The 20016-nt window shown below is 41.7% G+C and overlaps 1 protein-coding gene across 1 annotated transcript in view; it reads right to left on the bottom strand.

Moving 5' to 3' along the window:
* SLC7A11 (solute carrier family 7 member 11) overlaps positions 1-20016 on the bottom strand; it is a 121357-nt gene that overhangs the window by 60227 nt on the left and 41114 nt on the right. Inside the window, exons 4-6 of the mRNA XM_060246776.1 lie at positions 19548-19673; positions 14103-14202; positions 13250-13294 (exon numbers count right to left, since the gene is read on the bottom strand). Of these exons, the coding sequence (XP_060102759.1) occupies positions 13250-13294; positions 14103-14202; positions 19548-19673 (271 nt within the window). The remainder of the gene's footprint in view (positions 1-13249; positions 13295-14102; positions 14203-19547; positions 19674-20016) is intronic.

The following is a 20016-nucleotide window of genomic DNA, read 5'->3' as shown; positions in this document are numbered from 1 at the left end:
TTCTGTTGTTTGCTGTTCCTGATATAGCTTCTGATAAAACTTTATGACCACTTCTTCCAATTGGGCTCCCTTCATCACTTCTGTTTGATTCTCATCTTTTAGGGACCTAATAATTTTTTTTCTCTCTTTTTTTCTCAGCTTGAAGGCTAGCCACCTACTAGTTTTATTTGCGTTTTCAAAATAATTTTGTTTGGCCCACATTAATTTCTTCTCTAGCTCTTCTGATAGTAGTAAATTTATTTGGTGTTGCAAAGCTCGAATCTTCGTTTTTATCTGATCTGTATTATTCACCTTTTGTAAGTTTTCTTGTTTACTTAAATTTTCCAATAACTCATTATATTTTCGGGTTCTTTGCTTCTTTTTTCGTGCCGAGTAACAGATTGCTAAACCTCTGAAGAAGGCTTTAAAGGTGTCCCATATTGTTTGAATTGGAGTGTTTTCTTCCCGATTGCACTCAAAAAACATTTTTATTTTTTCTTTAGATTCCTTCACAAATTCTTTATCCTTTAATATGTGGAGATTTAAGGTCCAACAAGATCTGGAAGTTAATTTTCCCAAAGTTATTTGAACTGGGCTATGGTCAGCGTAGGTCTTTGGGAGTATATCAGCTTGGTCTACCAATATTGCCACCGATGTCGACATCCAACACATGTCTAGTCTTGACCATGAGTCGTGCACTTGAGAGTGATAAGTATAATCTGATGTCTGAGGGTTTTTCATCTTCCAAATATCAATCAGATTCAATTCATCTGCCATCTTGAAAAAGGTTTTTGGAAGTGAGCCACATAACTTTTTCTTTTTCTTTTTTCCATTTTTTTTATCTTTAAGGACATTGTGTACTGCCTTGACGTCTCCCAAAATGCAATAATTTGTAGCTTCGAATTCATTTAGCCTCTTATGTAGCTCAGCAAAAAATGTATCTTGATTATTATGAGGCGCATAGATGTTTCCTATAACCATATTTTTGCCCTCCACCTCAATTTCCACCAAAACAATTCTTCCTGTATCTTCACTGTAGAGCAGCTTTGATTTTATCCATTCTCTAACATATATAGCTACTCCTCTTTTTCTCTTTAGGTCAGAGGATTGATAGAGGCAGCCCAATTTCTTATTTTGCAAATACTTTTGATCTTCTTTCTTAATATGTGTTTCTTGTATACATATTATATCTGATTGGGTCTTCTTAAATTGGAGAAAGGTCTTTTTCCTTTTGTGTGTTTCATTTAACCCATTGATGTTCACCGATGTTATCTTCAGTCCCATTTTATTCATTGTTCTGTTCTTGAGTTACTATCTAATATCGCTCTTTTCTCTTTCAACACCTGCGATCTTGTCTTTGTTTTTCCATTGTTCTTCCTCTTGATATTCTCGTTACGGGTGCTACTTGAATCTTCTCCTCCTTCTTGCACTTCTTCTACATCGGACTTTTGAGTGTCTATGTCAACATGCTCCCTCCAAAAATCCTGCACTTTCTCTAAAGATGTTAGGTTAAACCTCCTACTTTGATACACAAAAAAGACTCCTTCCTGGACAAGCCATCTAAATGAAATAGATTGGTCAGTTAACCAAGATGTCAATTTCCTGTAGCCCTCTCTTCTTTGCCTTACACTCCAAGGTATGTCTTTCATGACCTTGACTTTGCTTCCTTTCCACATTAAATCATTTTCCCTTGTAATTCTCAAGATCTTCTCACATGTGGAGACTCTCATAAATCTCATGTGTACTTCTCTTGGAAGATTATTCTTTTTCATGTACGCTGTTGCAACCCTCTTTATCCAATCAATTTCTTGACCTATGTCCTTCATTATCTGCTCTTCACCCAAAGTCAAAATTTCTTCAATTTTTTTATATATATCTTCACCTTTTTCTTCTTGAACATTTTGAAATCTCAGTTTGTACATAGCTTTGTCCATTTCAATTTTGGCCACTCTATCCTCCAAATCTGATGTAGTACTTTTAACTTCTCTCATGCAGGCAGCCATGGTTTTCCCCTGCTCATCCAGCACTTCAACTTTAGCTGACAGTTTATGTGTTTGCTGGGTATTTGCCAATACTTGCCTCTGAAATTCATCCATCCTTTCATTTGTTTTCTTTATTTCTTCCTTCAGCTCTCCTTTGGCATGAATTCTTTCTGCTTCTGGAATATTTCAAAGGCAATTGAAGGCATTTTTGCACTTTGCTATGCCTTTGGGATGCTAGGCTTGCTTCTTGCTCTTTCTGCTTTACCTTCTCTATTTATTGATTGATTTTATAAAAGTTTATTGTAGTCATTTTCGACTCTGGGGTGACATTGCTTTCACATTTTCACTCAGACTTTTTATGGGGTGGTTTGCCATTGCCTTCCCCAGTCATCTACACTTTCCCCCCAGCAAGCTGGGCACTCATTTTACTGACCTCAGAAGGATGGAAGTCTGAGTCAACCTGGAGCCAGCTACCTGAACCAGCTTCCGCTTGGATTGAACTCAGGACGTGAGCAGAGGGCTCCAACTGCAGTACTGCAGCTTTACCACTCTGTGCCACGAGGCTCTTATATATATAGATAGAGTTAATAAAAACTACAAATAAAGAAGTTTGAATGTTATCATGAAGCTGTCTGTAAAGGTTTGTGCAAAATTGGACAGATGTATTTGAATATGGAAAGGAATTTCCTCAAATGGATTTGCTTGGTGAGTCTGGTTTGTTTTTGTGAAGAGCAATCTTTTTATAAAACATGAAGGTTGGCTCACTTGCTTGCACCATACTTTAATTAAAAAGACAGACTGAAGAATTGCAACTGATAATGAAGCATTTCCTGGACTGAATCAAGACCTACATTTCATATCTTATTATCAATGCTGATTTCTCCATGCCTACTAGCCCTCTGCATATCACACCTAATCCAATCATGCCTGTTATTATCATTCATTTGCTATTGTCATTTGGCATCTGAAATCACTCTAATTATAAGGACAGATGGACTCACATTCTAGCTGTATCTGGAGAAGTGAACAGTAACTCATGAAAGCTCATACCTTACCACAAATTTTGTTAGTCTTTAAGGTGCTACTGGACTCTTGCTCTTTTCTATTGCTTGAGCTATTTCAGTCTATTTACTATGATGACATTTTTTGTTGTGTGTCTGCTGTACACAAATTATGGCTCTGTCTTTTATGAAGGTAAATTTTGTCTTTCCAGTCCAATAGTTCTATGCTACCAGCACTGCACAGCACATGGACAAGGTACATGCCGTCACAATTCTGAATGGTCAATCCAGCTGCATGAGGAGACAGTTGTCCATGTGAGATGAAGTGGCAGGGGAACTTCAAAACATGGCAATTGAAGACAAATATAAACTTGCCAAAAGGGTGACCAGCAACACATGAATCATGACCTCTATAATGACCACAGCCCCCATACTGTTCTTAAAAGCTATCGCCAAGCCAGAACACCTATCCTTCATGCAGACAAGATGGACACACTCATGAAATTGTGTCTCCCAGATCTACATTGTGAGAAATAGTGTTTAAATAAAGGAAATGCCTTACAATAAAGATTAAAGACAGTTTTTCCAATAATTGCTCTGCAAGAATCCCACTCAAGAGCAAACATACCCTCATTGGCTACTGGGAGTGTTCTGTGACTGGGCATGGAGTTAATGTTCTAGAAATGAAACTGTTTGGATCCAGGATGACTTGCTAAGTTTGGACAAGCCAAGAACATTTCTTCCTCAATTATGTGATGAGATCACAAGAAGATAGAACAAAGCTAGAGGTGTAATTACGGTAGTATTCCTGTTCACTCTATTCATAAACACAATTTAATTGCATTCCTTAAATTTTCCAAAGAAGTCGTAACCAAACTTCTCAAGACTTCAACTCCCAAAACATAAATATGACTTCTAAAGGAAGTCCCACAGGTCCCACAGCAAATATCAGTGCTAAAAATGTTGAGCACCTAGCAGCTTCTATTCTGTCTCCCCCCACACACCCTTTGGTTTTCAAGATTGCTCAGTACAGCTGAGCAAAATGTCTTTGAAAAGCTAAACCTATCAGAATTGATATTTAAAGCATCATATGATTTATTGATTGAAACAGCTGTGATAGTGCATCAAAATGAAGTATGCCCAAACTTAAAGGGCTGGAATCCACCAATGTGTTGTAAGAGCTCTGACATTTTAGAAGCTGCTTAACTCTCATTTATCTGTGTCTGCATCATTTTTAAAGTCTGGAACAATATCCAGTATTATGCTTCTTCTATTCATTTTTCATTGACTCAAGATGTTGTGACTTTCAGCAATTAATTTATATAAATTAGTAGACAGAGTATTAATTTTATATGACATTCAGATTATTTAAACCTGATGTTAAAAAAAAAATACTTAAGCCACTCTGATCCCCTACTTTCCCAACATGACAGATGATATCAATCCCTGGCAACTTGCTCTAAGTCTGTTGCATCTTGGCTCCACACAACAGAAGGAATAAATGAAGTGAGAAGAATGCTGGAAAAGTCTAATAGACAAACTGACTAATCTCAGACCCCAAGGTCATAGCAAAGAAATTCATTCTCTGTATTCCAACAGGCACTAGACATGATTTATCAATTGGAGAGTAGGCTTACAAACACCATATATCTCAATAATACAATATTTGCACCATGTAACTTCTAAAACAAAGATAGATTGCTTGTATGGCTCCAAACCTATTTAGCAAACAAAAACAGAACATTTGCAAACTTTAAAAAGGAACCGTTTCATGTTTAAACAAACAATTATTACATGTACATTTAATGCAAATGCTAGCAAGCCTTTACAACATCAAAGGCATTTCAAAAAATGCCTCCAGAAGTGTCAGCTGCTCTAGATCTCAAAGAACATTTACCTTGGGGTCTTATCATTTCTTTATTTACACTTTCATCCTTTTATGTACTAGATATTTTGAAAGCTTCACTTTAAAGTTCCATAGTTGGAAAACAACAGTTTTTGAAATGTGAACAAAATTAATGTGAAGCACTGATTAACAGTTACATTTAAGTTTCAAGTGTTTTATTATTATTGGATAGTCTGTTCATCATGTCCTTCATGTCCTTATATTATCATTGTTACACCTTCATTCACTTTGCTATATTATGTTTACTTTGATAAATGAACTATGCTTGTCACATGAGAAAACAAGAATTAACAACTTACAATGTAACAAATACCAAAATGGAATATTTGGCAAAGATCTAAATCTGAATTTACTCAAAACTGCCTGGGTGGATTTGGAATGCACAGTGGCTAATATTTCCCAATCTATTACAGCAAGAACATAATGACTATATGTTGTACACTGCACCTCCAGTTCATTCCATGCTTAGCATAATGATACTCACTACATGGCTTGCAATTGAAGTATATCATGGTTGGGGGCATGCACCAAGTCTTCCTCATCAAATAACAAATGGCAGCTCTAAGTTTCCTAATGCAAAAGCTACCTGTACTCTGATACATACAGTCGTGGATATCCTGTATTAAATTATGCCCCTAACACAATCAAACACTGGCCTTTTGCAACTAGTCATCCATCAACCTCGTTTGTCATGGTAAAACAGGGAAACATGCTAATTTTCTCATAGATTTGGTCCAAATCACATGCAGGGTGGGGGGGAATATGATGGCTACAGAGCTATAGAAATCATTTTTACATATCCCCTATGGCATTGAGATATACATCTAGGTATAGATATCCATGTTCACCCCATAATTCTTTTCAGGTACACATTCATTCCTCACATTACAAAAGGTTAATTATCACAGTTTGAGCATGATTTGATTACAGAAATACCAGCTGCCAGTTATTCTATGTGGGGAAGTGCACCTGGAAACCTACAACTGTGACTGATTCTGAAGTAAACATTTACTTTGGCAAATCACAAGACAGAAGGAATCATTATACACTTTCTTGTTCCGGGCAGTAATTTGCATCTACAGCTCTTTACAAAGTATTACAAATTATGTATCTGGAAGAATTACAAACCTGATCCTATTTACAGCAATAACAATAGCCACCATTCTCCATTGAAATTCAACTGGAAGAAGATCAGCCCCTTCCCAGCTGCACCGGCATTGCCGGCTAGAGACTGGGGGCCGCTGTTGCCCTCCCGGAAGGAGGGAAGGCTGGCTCCGCCTAATACGGCAGCCGGGAAGGCTCGTCGGACGTGGCGTTGGGGCTATAAAGGCCCCAGCCCCACCCGGTGTGTTGTACTTGCCTTTCTGCTCTCAGGAAGAGAGCAGCATCAAAGCTCCGTGGGATTGGCCGGCATCAGAGGCGCAGTGGCGCATGCGAGGGGCAGCAAATTGGCGCATCACGAGGTCCTCGAGCAAGCAGCGACGTGGTTTCTGGCTTCCAGCCAGTTGCAGAAGCTTCATAGAGGCGGAGGCTGAGTGGGAAAAAGGGGGCTCGTAGGGGCCAGGCAGGGGCTTGTGCACCCACCCCCCACCCCCATTTTTGGTGTGGCCAGAGTGTGCACTCACACCCACACATCCCTCCCCTTTTTGTTGGTTGATTTGGTGATGGGCTTTTAGCTGGGTTTCTGCTAACTATTCACCGCACACACATCCCCCCCACAACGCACATATAACAAACTTTAAGGCCCTCTTTGGCCTGTGGGTAGAGTGACAAACAGGGGGAGTTGTGTTACTCATGGGGTGGTTGTGGTTACAGAGGGTTTTTATAAGGAGGTGATGGCACCCAAGAAGGGTCAGGGCCCCTCTAAGGGAAAGCAGCCCACGAAAAAGAGGGTATAGCAACCCAGGCCACCGGGTGACTCAGATGAGGAGGCCAAGTTACGGCAGGCCATCATTAACCAGCTGGGTGTGTTGGAACAACAGCGGGGTGCTGTGGGGGCTCCCACTTGGGAGAGGCAGTGTAGGGCAACAGGCCAGTTGTCTAGGTTAACGTTTGAAAAGGAGGTTCTGGCTCACCTTTCTGCTTTACAGGGCGGTGCAGTCGGCTCAGACATGCAGCAGGAATCGGATCAGGAAGCAGAGGGGGATAGCAGAGAGGCTGCCAGCGGAGACCCCGTGGATTCTGGCGCAGTCAGGGTGATGGTGGAGACAACCCCGGCGGTGGCAGTTGCTGTTACCCCCTCGGGGGTGGCAGGTAAGTCTACATTGCAACACCAGCCTCCAACTTGGCCATGGGGCCTCCCTCAGCCATTGGTGCTTCACAACACAATGGGCATGGCGGTTTCACCAACTGGGCAGCTGCCCCCTTTTGGGCAATACAGTCAGGCGGGGCCTTCTTGGGCATGGGACGCACCTTGTTTAGAGCCCCAATACAGTTGTTCCTGCCTCGCAGCCCCCTTTGCAATTAGTGGCTACGCCATCATTGCAAGGCGCTTCTACTTCACAGTCAGCGCCGGGAGTGCTGCCGTGGGGCAGGCAGCAACAGTTGCTGCAACAAGGGGCATGGCCGGGTCATCATTGGGGTATGTGGCATTATCCCCCGAATACCTATGTGTCTTTACCATTTCATGTCTTGCCCTACGGTGACACTGCATTGCCTCTGGGTGATCATTTGGTGGTGGTCACCCAGGAAAAAATATTGAGGGGCGAATATGTGGATGTCTTCAGTCTCCTCTTTAGAGAATTGGAGAAAAAAAACAAGGAAGACTTAGACGATAAAGAAAAGGAGAAGCTGAAACGGAGAAAGGTAGACGGGACTTGGTCCAATTGGCTGCCTGGTTTCCTGATTTATGCAGGGGTGATAGCAAGGGCGCAGCCTTTACGGGCCGCAGCCCTTTTTCAATATTGCGACATAGTGCACCGGGCATATACAGATTCTGCTGGGGCTGCATGGTTGCAATATGACGAGGCCTTCAGAATGAAGACTTAGATGATAAAGAAAAGGAGAAGCTGAAATGGAGAAAGATAGACAGGACTTGGTCCAATTGGCTGCCTGTTTTCCTGATTTATGTGGGGGTGATAGCAAGGGCGCAGCCTTTACGGGCCGCAGCCCTTTTTCAATATTGTGACATAGCCCGTTTGGTGTAGTGGTTAAGTGTGCGGTCTCTTATCTGGGAGAGGCTGGGCTTCCAGACAGTTGGCTGGTCCCGGTGGCGCACATATTTCAATTCTGCATTCATCAGAAGGGCAGAGGGTTGGTGCTTAAGTCTATTAGGGAACAGTTGGCTGCCTTTTCATTTACAAGTAAATCACAGGGCCTTGTGGAGGGCACTGGTGACTTTAGAGTCAGGAAGATGCTGGAAGCTTGGGCAAGGGAACGGGGGCCGCGGGTGGATGCACGGCAGCCCATATCTCCTTCAGTGTTGAAGGGGCTTTCAGGGTTTGGCCTGATGTGTGTTCATCTTCCTTTGAGGCCGCACTTTTTCATGCTGCCTCTTTGGTGGCCTTTTTCGGTGCACTGCGGATTAGTGAGTTGGTAGTGCAGTCGAAAAAGGATACCTCTGACCAGGCACTTCATGCCAGGGATGTCAAATTTGAAGGGGGGCAGGCCCAGCTGACAGTCCAGCAGTCCAAGACGGACCAGCATCAGAAAGGCTCAGTCATCACAATTGGTCGGTGTGGATCGTCGGAGCTGTGCCCCGTCACTGCATTGGAGTGGTATATATTGCTCAGGGGAGAGGGCGATGGCCCCTTGTTTCGACATAGAGAGGGCCCCCCCAACGAAATATTAATTCTGGACAGTGACTGGTAAGACATTGGCAAAGTTGGGATTGGGGGGGGGGGGTTAAATTTGCCACGCATTCATTCCAAATTGGTGCCGCATCCACCGCGGCAGTTATGGGATACACCCCTCTGGCCATACAGTGGATGGGCCAATGGTGGTCGGCCGCCTACAAGTCATATGTGCATCCGCTGGTATTTCAGTAAGGCTGTGGAGGGGGGGGGAGAGCATGTTACATTTGTTGCCTGTTGGCAAGTGCTTTCTGGGTTGTGACTTTTTTCTGTTTTTCAGGTGCTGTGGCTCGTAGTGAAAGGCATCAAATCCTCATCTGTGGGCACAGTATGGTTTTCTGGGCTGCCCACCAGGCCAGGAGATCTCAAGTTGGTACCCAGCTGGGGTTCAGTGAGTGGGCAACGGTGGAGTGGCTGGGTCGCCATGTCCTGCTTTGGCCTGGGATCATGACACTTTTGTTCCGTGGGAGGCAGGCGCCTCCCCCACACATCCTGGTTATCCACCTCAGTGGCAATGACCTTGGCTTTATGAAAGGAAAGTCACTTTCATTGCAGGCGCATGAGGATTTGTGGGCCATTAAGCGGAGATGGCCAGGAGTTCTTTTGGTGTGGTCAGCAATTCTGCCACGCAGAGTCTGGTGGTGTGCCTTATCCCCTGCTGGGATTGAACGCGCCAAGCGCAAGGCTAATCAGGCCTTGCAGAAGGTCATGGAGGGGGGATTAGGAATGTTTTTGCCCATCCAGCTATTCGAGTTGAGAATGCTGACTTGTATAAGCCAGATGGGGTACATTTATCTGAGCTTGGTAACCAGGCCTTTTTGGAAGAGCTTAGGCAGGGGTTGCAGTCGGCTCTGGGCCGTCCAGTGGGTGCTAATGCCTAAGCAGAGGCTTGGCATTGGCGGTGGCAGGATGAGGTATGGACTACAGTGTTTGTTCAGGGGATCACCTATGGCCCTGTACCAGTAGGTGCAGGTGGTCTGTATGAACTGCAGATGGGCTGTATGGCTCAATGCTGGGAGTACAGATCACGGCAAAGCCTCACCGGGGCAGATCTTTCCAGAGGGATTGATGCTGGCCTAGGTGGAGGTAGAGTTTGGGCCTGGCCGCTCAGCACCAGCCAGAATATTTGGCTCATGCTGGAGGTAGGGTGGCTCGCCCTCTAAGGACAAGGCGGGGTCCTGCATTTGACCCCAGGGCTTGTCCTGTTAGGCCTATACCCCTTGCCGTTCTAGTTGATTAAGTTATATTTAATAAAGCAGCCCAATTTATCCAACATACTGTGTCAGCCTCTTCATTCCGACTGGGGGGGGGGGGCAAGACCTTCTGCAGCAGACCTGCACAATGGAAACTTGTGCAAACAAAGTACACCCAACAGCGTACCTACTAATTCCTATGTGTGAGTAAAACCTGCGTGTTCAGGTAATCAAGCTTTATATCTTCATCCCTTCATTATAGGCCTTATGCAATAGTAAATGGTGTCCATTAAAAATACTATCTCTGATTAAAATAGGTGATGGAGCAAAACTGTTGTCATCTAGTGCCCTGTTAATGATGTGGATCAGGCAAGTTCCTCTGTCACTAGAAAAAATGTCAGACTAGTTGGACACAGACTGCTAGAATTTCCTAGACTCTTGCCTCCCCATTAGTGCACATAAAAACTGAATTTTTAAAAATCCAACTGTTTAACTAGTTCTGTTTCAGGGCTGTTTCTCTAAACCAAACCTTTCTGCCAGCACTGAAGTTTCTGTTTGCATAACAAGTAATATTTCGGTAGTCTGACTACATTCTGATAGCTGTTAAATAATCTTAAAGAATTTTCATTTTGTGCATCTACGTAAATGGAATTCTCAGATATAGAATCCAAATAGTGTCTTTTGTTTTCAATTTACTATCTTTCTGAAAGGAAAATTCCATTTCTTTACTTCTGAAATGGGGAATCATGGAAGATTGCAGCAGCTCCTTCTTCTATTAGAAAAACTGCACTTTCTCATGTGTCTACTCATTGAGATCTTCTGTGAGTTCCCCATCATACAATCAGGCAATTTACATGAGCACTTATTTATGGCAGTCAGCCTCCAGACTACTGTGATGATTGCACCAGTTCTTAGATAGGAAAACCATAAAAGAGATGGCTCAGATTACACAAACATGGCAAAATTCCAAATCTGGTTCAAGAAACAAAATGTGGAAGGGGCAAAGAATAATCTGTTTGACCACCTTGTTTGAGGCAGTTGCTTTTGTTCTTGACCAGATTTAGACAAATGGGTGATCTGTCCATTCTACTGCTAGCAGGAAGTGGAACATTTAGATGCCACCACAAATCAATCCAATGTATATTGATCAGCAGTATGCACAACTTCAGTTTCTCCTCAGAGCAAATGAGTCAGGGCCCAACAAGTTACCTGCAATTACCTGATAGGAAAGATTATGACAAAATTTCTGAGAAATGAAGTGAGAGTATAAAATAACACTGAAATACAGTGCTGAAGGGCTAGCCCTAAACTAGATTTCTGGGCACATAGAAGAACATTGTGTCTGGTTAATATACAAGATAGGGAGTGAGTTGGATCCATGGACTCCCTTCCATTAAATGGAGAATCTTCTTCTAACTGAAGATATAAGAGCTATTTCTTTATGGAGAAATTCTTTATGGACTAATGAGGAAGGACAATTTCTATTTAACCCAATTATATAAGAAAATGGAAGATGCCTATCCAGTGGTAACTTGTATTCAGTAAGAGAAGTGTTTCAAAGGTGCTGCTCCAGATAGGAACCAAATGTAGGAACCAAAGAATCACAAAGTGGCATGTTCAGCGAGTTACTCACTCAGAAATGAAAAAGATACTGAGCTTAACCAATAGATTACATGCATGCATAGTCTCAATAGAATGCAACCACGCAGAAATGTGATAAAAGCACTCTATCCACAGTGACGAGGGAAAATATAACCATACAGTCATATTTAATTCCCATCTAGTGAAGTTCCATTCTACCTATATATACTTGAACGTTATATATACTTTAAAGTCTGCAGTTTCTTACCCATAAACTTTTATTCCATAAAAGTTAATATCTATTTTATATTTCTTGCCCCAACACAGTAGCAGTGGTGTATAAAAAGGATATGAAAGACCAAGTATTAAAATCATTACCAAAATAACTTAAACAAAAGGCACACAATTCCAGACAAGTTCATTCATTCATTCAGACTGAAACAACCAGATAAGGGTTAGATGTGTTACTTAAACACAACAGACATATAATAAAGTTACATAGAAATAACTTTCCTATAGATGTGTATCACGTGATTTGACCATATTAAGGCCCAGTTTAATTCTGACAAGGCTGTGTGGAAAACTCCAATCCATATTACTATCCTATACAGCCACCAACTTGTTTAAAGGAACACTGAATATGTGGGACCATTTTGTGCACAAAATTAGCCTGCCAGCAACAGATCTTTCCAGGCCACACAGATGATTAACATGCTGACACTGAATGTACAGGCATATGGTAAAGTGTCTTTAAAATGAGGCAACAGCTACCCAGAACCCTTACCTCAGTATGTTCCCATTTGGCTTTGACATGTTTAAATCAGCCTGTAAAGTGGTCAAAAATCACACCAGCTGTGCTGATCTAAACATGCAATGTAATTAAACAGCTTGAATTAATAGTCAAAAATCTGTTACAAAACATCACACTCAGAGCCTGATCTTCCCTCAGGGACATGTTAGTGACTTTCACTGAATGATAGGGTTGCCAAGTCTCATTCAAGAAATATCTGGGGACTTTGGGGGTGGGGCCAGGAGAATTTGGGGGTGGAGCCAGGAGACATTGGGGGCGGAGCCAGGAGCACGGGTGTGACAAGCAGAATTGAACTCTAAGGGAGTTCTGGCCATCACATTTAAAGGGACAGCACACCTTTTAAAATGCCTTCCTTCCATAGAAAATAATGAAGGATAGGGGCACTTTCATTTGGGGCTTGTAGAATTGGACCCCCTGGTCCAATACTTTTGAAACTTGGGGGGGGGTATTTTGGGAAGAGGCACTAGATGCTACACTGAAAATTTGGAACTTCTACCTCAAAAAACAGCCCCCGCAGAGCCCCCAATACCCGCGGATCAATTCCCCATCATTCCTTATGGGAATTGTTCATGGAGGTGCATAATGGCTGTGGGGGTGGGGCTTCCCCCGCCCGCCAGCTGGCTGGGGGAGGGGGGAAGCCTGTAAAACAGGGGGATCCCCTGCTGGGACCTGGGGATTGGGAAGCCTACTGAATGAGCCCACTTGAGAATTAAAAAGGTAAAGGTAGTCCTCTGTGCAAGCACCAGTCGTTTTCGACTATGTGGTGATGTCGCATCACGAGTTCTAGAGAGTTTCTTTACTGTTTTCTATGAGTAATAAAGCAATATACCTTCTCAGGTAAAATCAACTAAAAATAACCAAATCCACAAGCAACAGCACTTTCAAACAAATACTTCTGCTGAGAAAAAGCAATATGCCTGCCAGATATTTGTGTATACATTTTTTTTTTGAGCAGTAGAAAATTTACTATCATTTTGAGAAGAGAGAAAGGGAGATCATACATGCCTCTCAGGGTTCTCTACCTCTTCAGTAACAAAATTGAGGTAAAACCTACAAAACCAAAGTTTTAACAAAGTTAATGTTAATTGCAATTTATGTAGGTTTTCTTAGCATCAATCACAATAATGATGCACTAGAGTTAGAGCAGAAATAACAGCCTATCAGTAGCAACCAATAACCTTCTAAATAACACTAATCATAGGAAAGGTAATATACAATTAAAGAGCAAAGGCTTTTTTTATACATAAATGGTTACATCAGCAGTTTCAGATCTCTGCTACTGGTTTTGTAAATTCATTTGTACACGCTATACAGATTTTATACACCATTTATATGGTATTTTATGCATATATTGATTGATTGATGCACAAATAAAGCTGGAAAATGTATATTATACAGGGGAAATAACACAATGAAACAGAGAGCATGAAAAGAAAGAATCACAAGGTTGGTTCACAGGCAGAAATTAAATTGAAATAGATTTTCTGGTTGAACCAGCAGAGATGAGAACTTTGAAATCATCCCTACTTTTATATATTTTATATTTGATCCAGGGCTTGTTTTGTAGCAGGGACTCCTTTGCATATTAAGCCACACACCTCTGATGTAGCCAATCCTCCAAGAGCTTACAGGGCTCTTAGTACAGGGCCTACTGTAAGCTCTTGGAGGATTCGCTACATCAGGGGTATATGGTCTAATATGGAGTTCCTGCTATAAATATTTGATCTCTATTTCACAGTCACCTTTTGTACTCTAATTTAAACAAGGCCATACATTTGTATAGGATACTATTGAATGGTATATTGAACTTCAGAATCAAGCAACCCTTCAGCATAGAATGATCAGCCACACAACTTACCAGCCTGAGTAGGCATACATTCCCGAATAAAAAGCAAGAGGTAATCCCTTGACACTGGCTGCATTTCCTACAAATGCATCCTTAAAGTGCTGAGTTTCACCTGAAAAACAGATTTTAAAATTTTTTACAAAATGTTAAGCAAAAGACATCAAAGAGACCAAGACTGATTCCTCACCAGCAGTTGCTCCACCCCTAGGCTTCTGCTTGAGCCGGCTCAAGTGATCAATGCCCCACCAGTTGCTGTGTGGGCAACTTTTGATCTACGGCTGCCTCCCATTCCTCTTGCAGTGACTGCATCTTCAAAAAAACATATCCAGTTGCTGTGAGGGGGTGAAGCAACTGCTGGTGAAGAATCAGTCCAAAATGAATCCTTTTATTAAAAAACACACTCATTCAGGGTTATTACAGCACGTTGGAAAGCATGCCCAAGAGATGGATGCACACAGAGAATCATGACTGCATGCCCATGTCTGCCACCAACTGTGTGGAACATTTACCTTCCAGCCTTAATTTCCTATGAAAACAGATTTACAAGTGGTTCTGCTAATTTTAAGAAAAGTTACCAGAGAAACTTATTGACCACATAATTTCTTCTCTATGGGCATTCATATCTAAAAAAGGCATGTTTTGTTACTTTCCACTTCACAAATATATACATTCAGAAGATGAAATATTTTTTTCCCACAAAGATAAATAGGTACATTGACAGCTTCATTATTTTATGTAAAGGAAAATTGTTATATGTAAAAGAAAAAATTTGCAAAAGGAAATTGTGGGGATTATTTAGCCGCTACAAATACATTCCAAACTGTTTTAGTAGTGTTACTCAAGTAATGTTAATTTGCCTATTCTGCCATTAACAACTTATTGGAAGGATACATAGCAGAGGGAGGTGCTGAGCAAGGATGGTCCCATCCATGATTGTCAAAGAACTTTAAGACTGCCAGTTTTCTAATCAGTCCAAATACCAGGAGCCATATTCTCAGATATTTTTAGTTATCTCCCCTATAATACAATTCTCCAGATAGACTGGTCATGACTCGCCTATTCTCCCATTGGCTGAGCTGCCTGTTGCTCAATCTCAATTAAGAGCAACCCCCATCCTTCAGCCCTAGGACAGACAAGGATTGAGCCACTGCTTTGCAGAGGAGAAAAAGAAAGCCTTCCCTCAATTGCCTGAAGGAGGGAAGAGGAGGAGGGAAAGAGCCAGAGAAAGCATCCTTCAATTGGCTGAGGGCTCTTCCTTCTCTTCCTCTGGAAGGGAAACAGTCAGAGATGGGGCGGGAGGGAATGGCATCCCATGGCAGCAGACCAGATACAGAGAGAGCAAGGGAGAGGGAGGGAGGGGGAGGGAAAGCAAGAGAGAAAGAGAATGAAGTTCTATGCTTAAGACCAACAATGTTATCAGATAATCAGTGTTGGTCTGAAAGGTATCACTAAAGGTTTTTGAGGGAGAACTCATTGGGGCCAGTCCTGAACCCTCCAAAGCAGTCATTTTCTCCGGGAGGAAACAGATCTGTTGTCTGGAGTTCGGTTGTGATAGCAGGAGATATTCACTTGGAGGCTGGTTATCCTAGGCCTGGCTGCTTTCTCCTGTTCAGCAGCAGCCCCATTATGACAGCCAGTGTGGCATAGAAGTTAGGGCTTCAGAGCAAAGTCTGCCAGACTCAATTTCTGGCTGTGGAAGCTGAGTGGGTGATTTTGGACCAGTCAAAGACTTTCACACTAAACTACCTGAAAGGGTTGTTGTGCAGATCAAAAGGGGGACAGGAGAATGATGTAATCTGCTTCCCCCCACACTGTGAAGAAAGACTGTGCTTTTCCTAGGTAGAGACTGCAGGGGGGGAGGGGAAAAGCTGAACTCAGAGGGGAATTTAAAGGGATGGAGATAGGGTTGCCAAATCCAGGTTTGCAAAATCCTGGAAATTTGAGGGATGGAACTTGCATATGGTGGGGTTTGAGGAAGGGTGGGACCTCAGACAGGTACATTGTCATAAACTCCATCCTTCAAGCCAGCCATTTCCTCCAAGGGAACCATTGTTGCCAATCTCTAATTGAGGGCTGGAGATCACTCAGAATTACAACTGCTCTCCAGATGGCAGAGATCACTTCCACTAGAGAAAATGGCAGTTTTGCAGGGTGGGTTGTTTCATTATGCCCTGCTGAGGTTGCTTCCCTCCAGCTTTGGTCCATACAGTGATTTTGGACCAATCACAGACTTTCAGCCTAACCTGCCTCACAGGATTGTTGTGCAGATCAAAAGGGAGAGAGGAGAATGATGTGAGCTGCTTAGGTCCACAATGTGGAGAAAGACTGTATTTTTCCTAGGTAGGGGCTGCAGGGAGAGGGGAGGAGATGTAAAGCTGAAATCAGATCAATTCCCCTACAGAAAACAGCCACCTTGGGTAAATGAAAAGACAGCAAAGTGGGGTGAGTGGGGGAGGGCACTCACCCAGAGCCTCTTTCTAGAGCCCATTGTATTTTTCCTCATAATGGGCCTTATTCCTAGTTGTTGATAAAGCCAATTTGGCTCAGTTCAGACATAAGCCAAAACCATAATTGGTGTGACCATCTAAATGTAGGCCATTGTACAAATGATGATTAGCTAGGAACTGTCAGATCAGAATCGGAAACAATAATCTGTCTTTGGTTTTAACTATAGTTTCACATGACATACAAAAGTAGTCTTCCTGATTTGTTCCTTGATGTAACCTTCATACATTTCTCTACTACTGAGGCATTTGACAAGAGGGAAAATGATGAAATCAGCATTGTCAAAGAAAACAAGATTTGAGGAGTTATCAACCAAACCTGGTTTCACAAACAAATTAAGTTTTTTGTTTTGTCTGGTTTGGGACAGAAAGTAGTCCTTTTTGTTTGTTATTCCATTCATTTTCTGTTCTGGTTGCCTACCAGCTTGGTAAAAAAAAACTTCTTGTGAAGGCAGATGAGCATTTCAGACACATGCTATAAGCAACATCATTGTGATAGTCAGTGGGGGAGGGGGGAGAGGACAGAGCCAAACTTCTTGTTTGTACTTTCTAGAATGAAGGCAATCAGGTCAGTGTAGGTTGAAGGGGATAATAAAAGTAAATCATTCCCCCTCCTACAAACAGCAAGGCCAAATCAAATGAGACATGAGAGCTACAATAAAGAAGGTTTCTGTGTGGAGAGATCAGTGAATAGGATTAAAATGTCTGTAGTCATTCAATGTCTTCAGTTTTAATCAAGAGCATATTGGGAACTTGGTGCTGGGGGAACAGAAGCAACATTTTTTTTTAGTTCAGAGACAAATGCAGAAGTCTGTCCATTCATATTTAACTGGAAGACTAGTAGGCAGGCTATTTTTAAACAAAATTAAGTATATAGGCAAAGGAGATGGACAGCGTGCTCCTCTAATACAGGAAGCCCACCATACTGGGAAGAAAATTATGAAATGAAATGGGATAAGTGGGGGACGGACTTAGCACCTCTTGATTTCATTGTTCATTTTGATTTATAATAGACTATTGCTGTTTAAAAAAATCATTCACATATCAATATAGTTATATCTCCTCATCCCCATTCAACAGGAGAGAATTGCCTATGAAACAGGATTCAGAAGGCAACATAAACTCTTGGGTGAATTGGGTACAATCCCTGAAAATTTCCTTCCAGTGGGATAGGGGTAGAATTGGAGCATTTTCTGGCAACTAGCAAGAGTCCAAGGGCAAATGCAGGAGCTTGCCATTAGTGATGGTGTGACATTACTTCTGGAGGAAGCCCAGAAGTATGATCAGTCCTCCATAGGAAATGTCAAAAACTCTTATGTTTTTCTACAGAAGTGACATCATATTGTTGGCCCAACAGAATTTTGTTGTAGTTTATTTTTCTCAGCAGTGAAAAGATCAGGTTACCACCAACCTAGCAATCCTCATGGGGAAGAAGGGGTCCCAAATAGAAATGTTTTTTCTCTTTAAACACAAAGAACAAAATGAAGTATCAAACAAGTAAAATAACTGTAATCAATAATTAGAAATAAAAATTTAAGGCTAAATCAAACTGATTTTTTAATTTACATCCCTAATGGCAAGCACTCTTTGTTATATAATTTTGTTTAAAGCTCACAAACATAAGTAGCTAGTTCCAGATGGGTAGCCGTGTGGTCTGAAGCAACAGATTAAAGTTGGAGTCCAGTGGTACCTTCAAGACCAACAAAGATTTATTCAAGGTATGAGCTTTTGTGTGCATGTGCATTGTATCATGAGCGCACATGAAAGGTCATACCTTGAAGAAAACTTTGTTGGTCTTAAAAGTACCACTGCACTGTAACTTTATTCTATAAGTAGCTAGGGAAAGTTTTGCTACTAAATGAAACCTTTTGGGACAGGAGATATTGTGAGATGTTATACCACATACATACTATATTGCTATGAGGCACTAACTTTTATCCTACAGAAAGTGGAAGTGAAGCATTAATCAGGTTGAAATATAGAGTGACTATAAAAGACATTTGTATTGCATCCTGATACAAATGATGCCAAACACTGTTGGTACAAGCAGACTTTCAGAATAACCCAAAGCAGTCCAAAGTTAACAAGCCAAGTATCGGCTAGAGGAACATAAAACAATGAGAGAAGCTTTGAGACAGAGTAAAAGCCAATCGAGAGGAGTGTCAGCTTGAGAGAGAAAGATGGAGAACTTCAGATCAAAAGTTTGACTAGTGAATCAGTCAGGGAGCATTGAAGTGGATCAGTCATGGAATGGAAAATGGCTGTTAAAAGACTGCAGCTGCTGCAGAAGTATTTCAGTCACAAGCCATCTATGTTCCTGAGACTATTTGAGCTCGATCTTGAGACAAATGCACGTGTTATATACTCTTAGACCAGGTTTCAGGTTTCTTTATGTTTGATTTACAGTGAACAGCATATTTCTCTATGGATGGTGCTGTATTTTCATGTCATACAAGTTCCATGGCCAATCATACTCTAAGTAACTAAAACCTCATAATAACAGAAAAATACTAACAGCACCATCCTAAGCAGAGCTATAACCATCAAGTCATTCACTTCAATTGATTTATCTCTGCTTCAGTAATACACTGTCAATAGACAGACGCACTACAGAAACCGTTATCTGGGTGATCTACTATTGCGAAGGGGCTTTGTTCCTTTCAAAGAAATTATTCTCCCAATGCAATTTATGCTGAGAGGCCCAATTTTCTGGTCCTTAGTTTAAAACTTATGGATCCGGCTCCAATATCCTCTCATCAGCGTCCTGAGGTAAATACAAGCTATTCTAAGTATAGTTCCAGTTCCAGTCACTTACCTGACAGTATGCAGCTTAAGTTAAACAAGCAGAGACTAATTAAACCATTTTGCTGGTATAAGCACTATTTGGTAAGGGCAAGGGCGAGAAGAAGGGAGATAAAAGCACTTAAAATAGCATTTACTTTTCTGTTCATACCTTTAATTAGCTGCATAACTCCAGGGACTATAATTATCAAAATTGCTACGAGCTTGCAAAAGGTGAGGAAAATCTGGATGCGGGCACTCCAGCTGACACTCATGCTATTCAGGACCATTACAAGTGCTGGACGGAGGAAAAAGAAAGACTGGTTAAAAGAAAGGTTGCATCCCTCCAAATGCAGGATAAACTCTGTCCATGGAGAGCTTTCCCTGGTATTGGTAAAAGGAGAGTTGCCCTTCAGAGTATTTCCTTCAGCAGATGTCTTACAACTTATCTTTTCCATCTTCCCCCTCCCCCCCTCATTATTCCAACCATAAATCTTTCTGCAGGCTTTCAAGGGAAGATATTAAAGCCCTCCCCTCCCCATCAGTGGCAGAACCGCTCAGTGTTGATAATTGATGGACTGGTATAACTGCCTTTGAACTGAAAATTAATTTAAAAATCCCTTTTCAGTTGTAATCTTTGT

This window comes from Heteronotia binoei, chromosome 9 (assembly GCF_032191835.1).
Source record: "Heteronotia binoei isolate CCM8104 ecotype False Entrance Well chromosome 9, APGP_CSIRO_Hbin_v1, whole genome shotgun sequence".
Lineage (NCBI taxonomy): Eukaryota > Metazoa > Chordata > Lepidosauria > Squamata > Gekkonidae > Heteronotia > Heteronotia binoei.
This window is presented reverse-complemented; position numbering and strand designations above follow the sequence as displayed.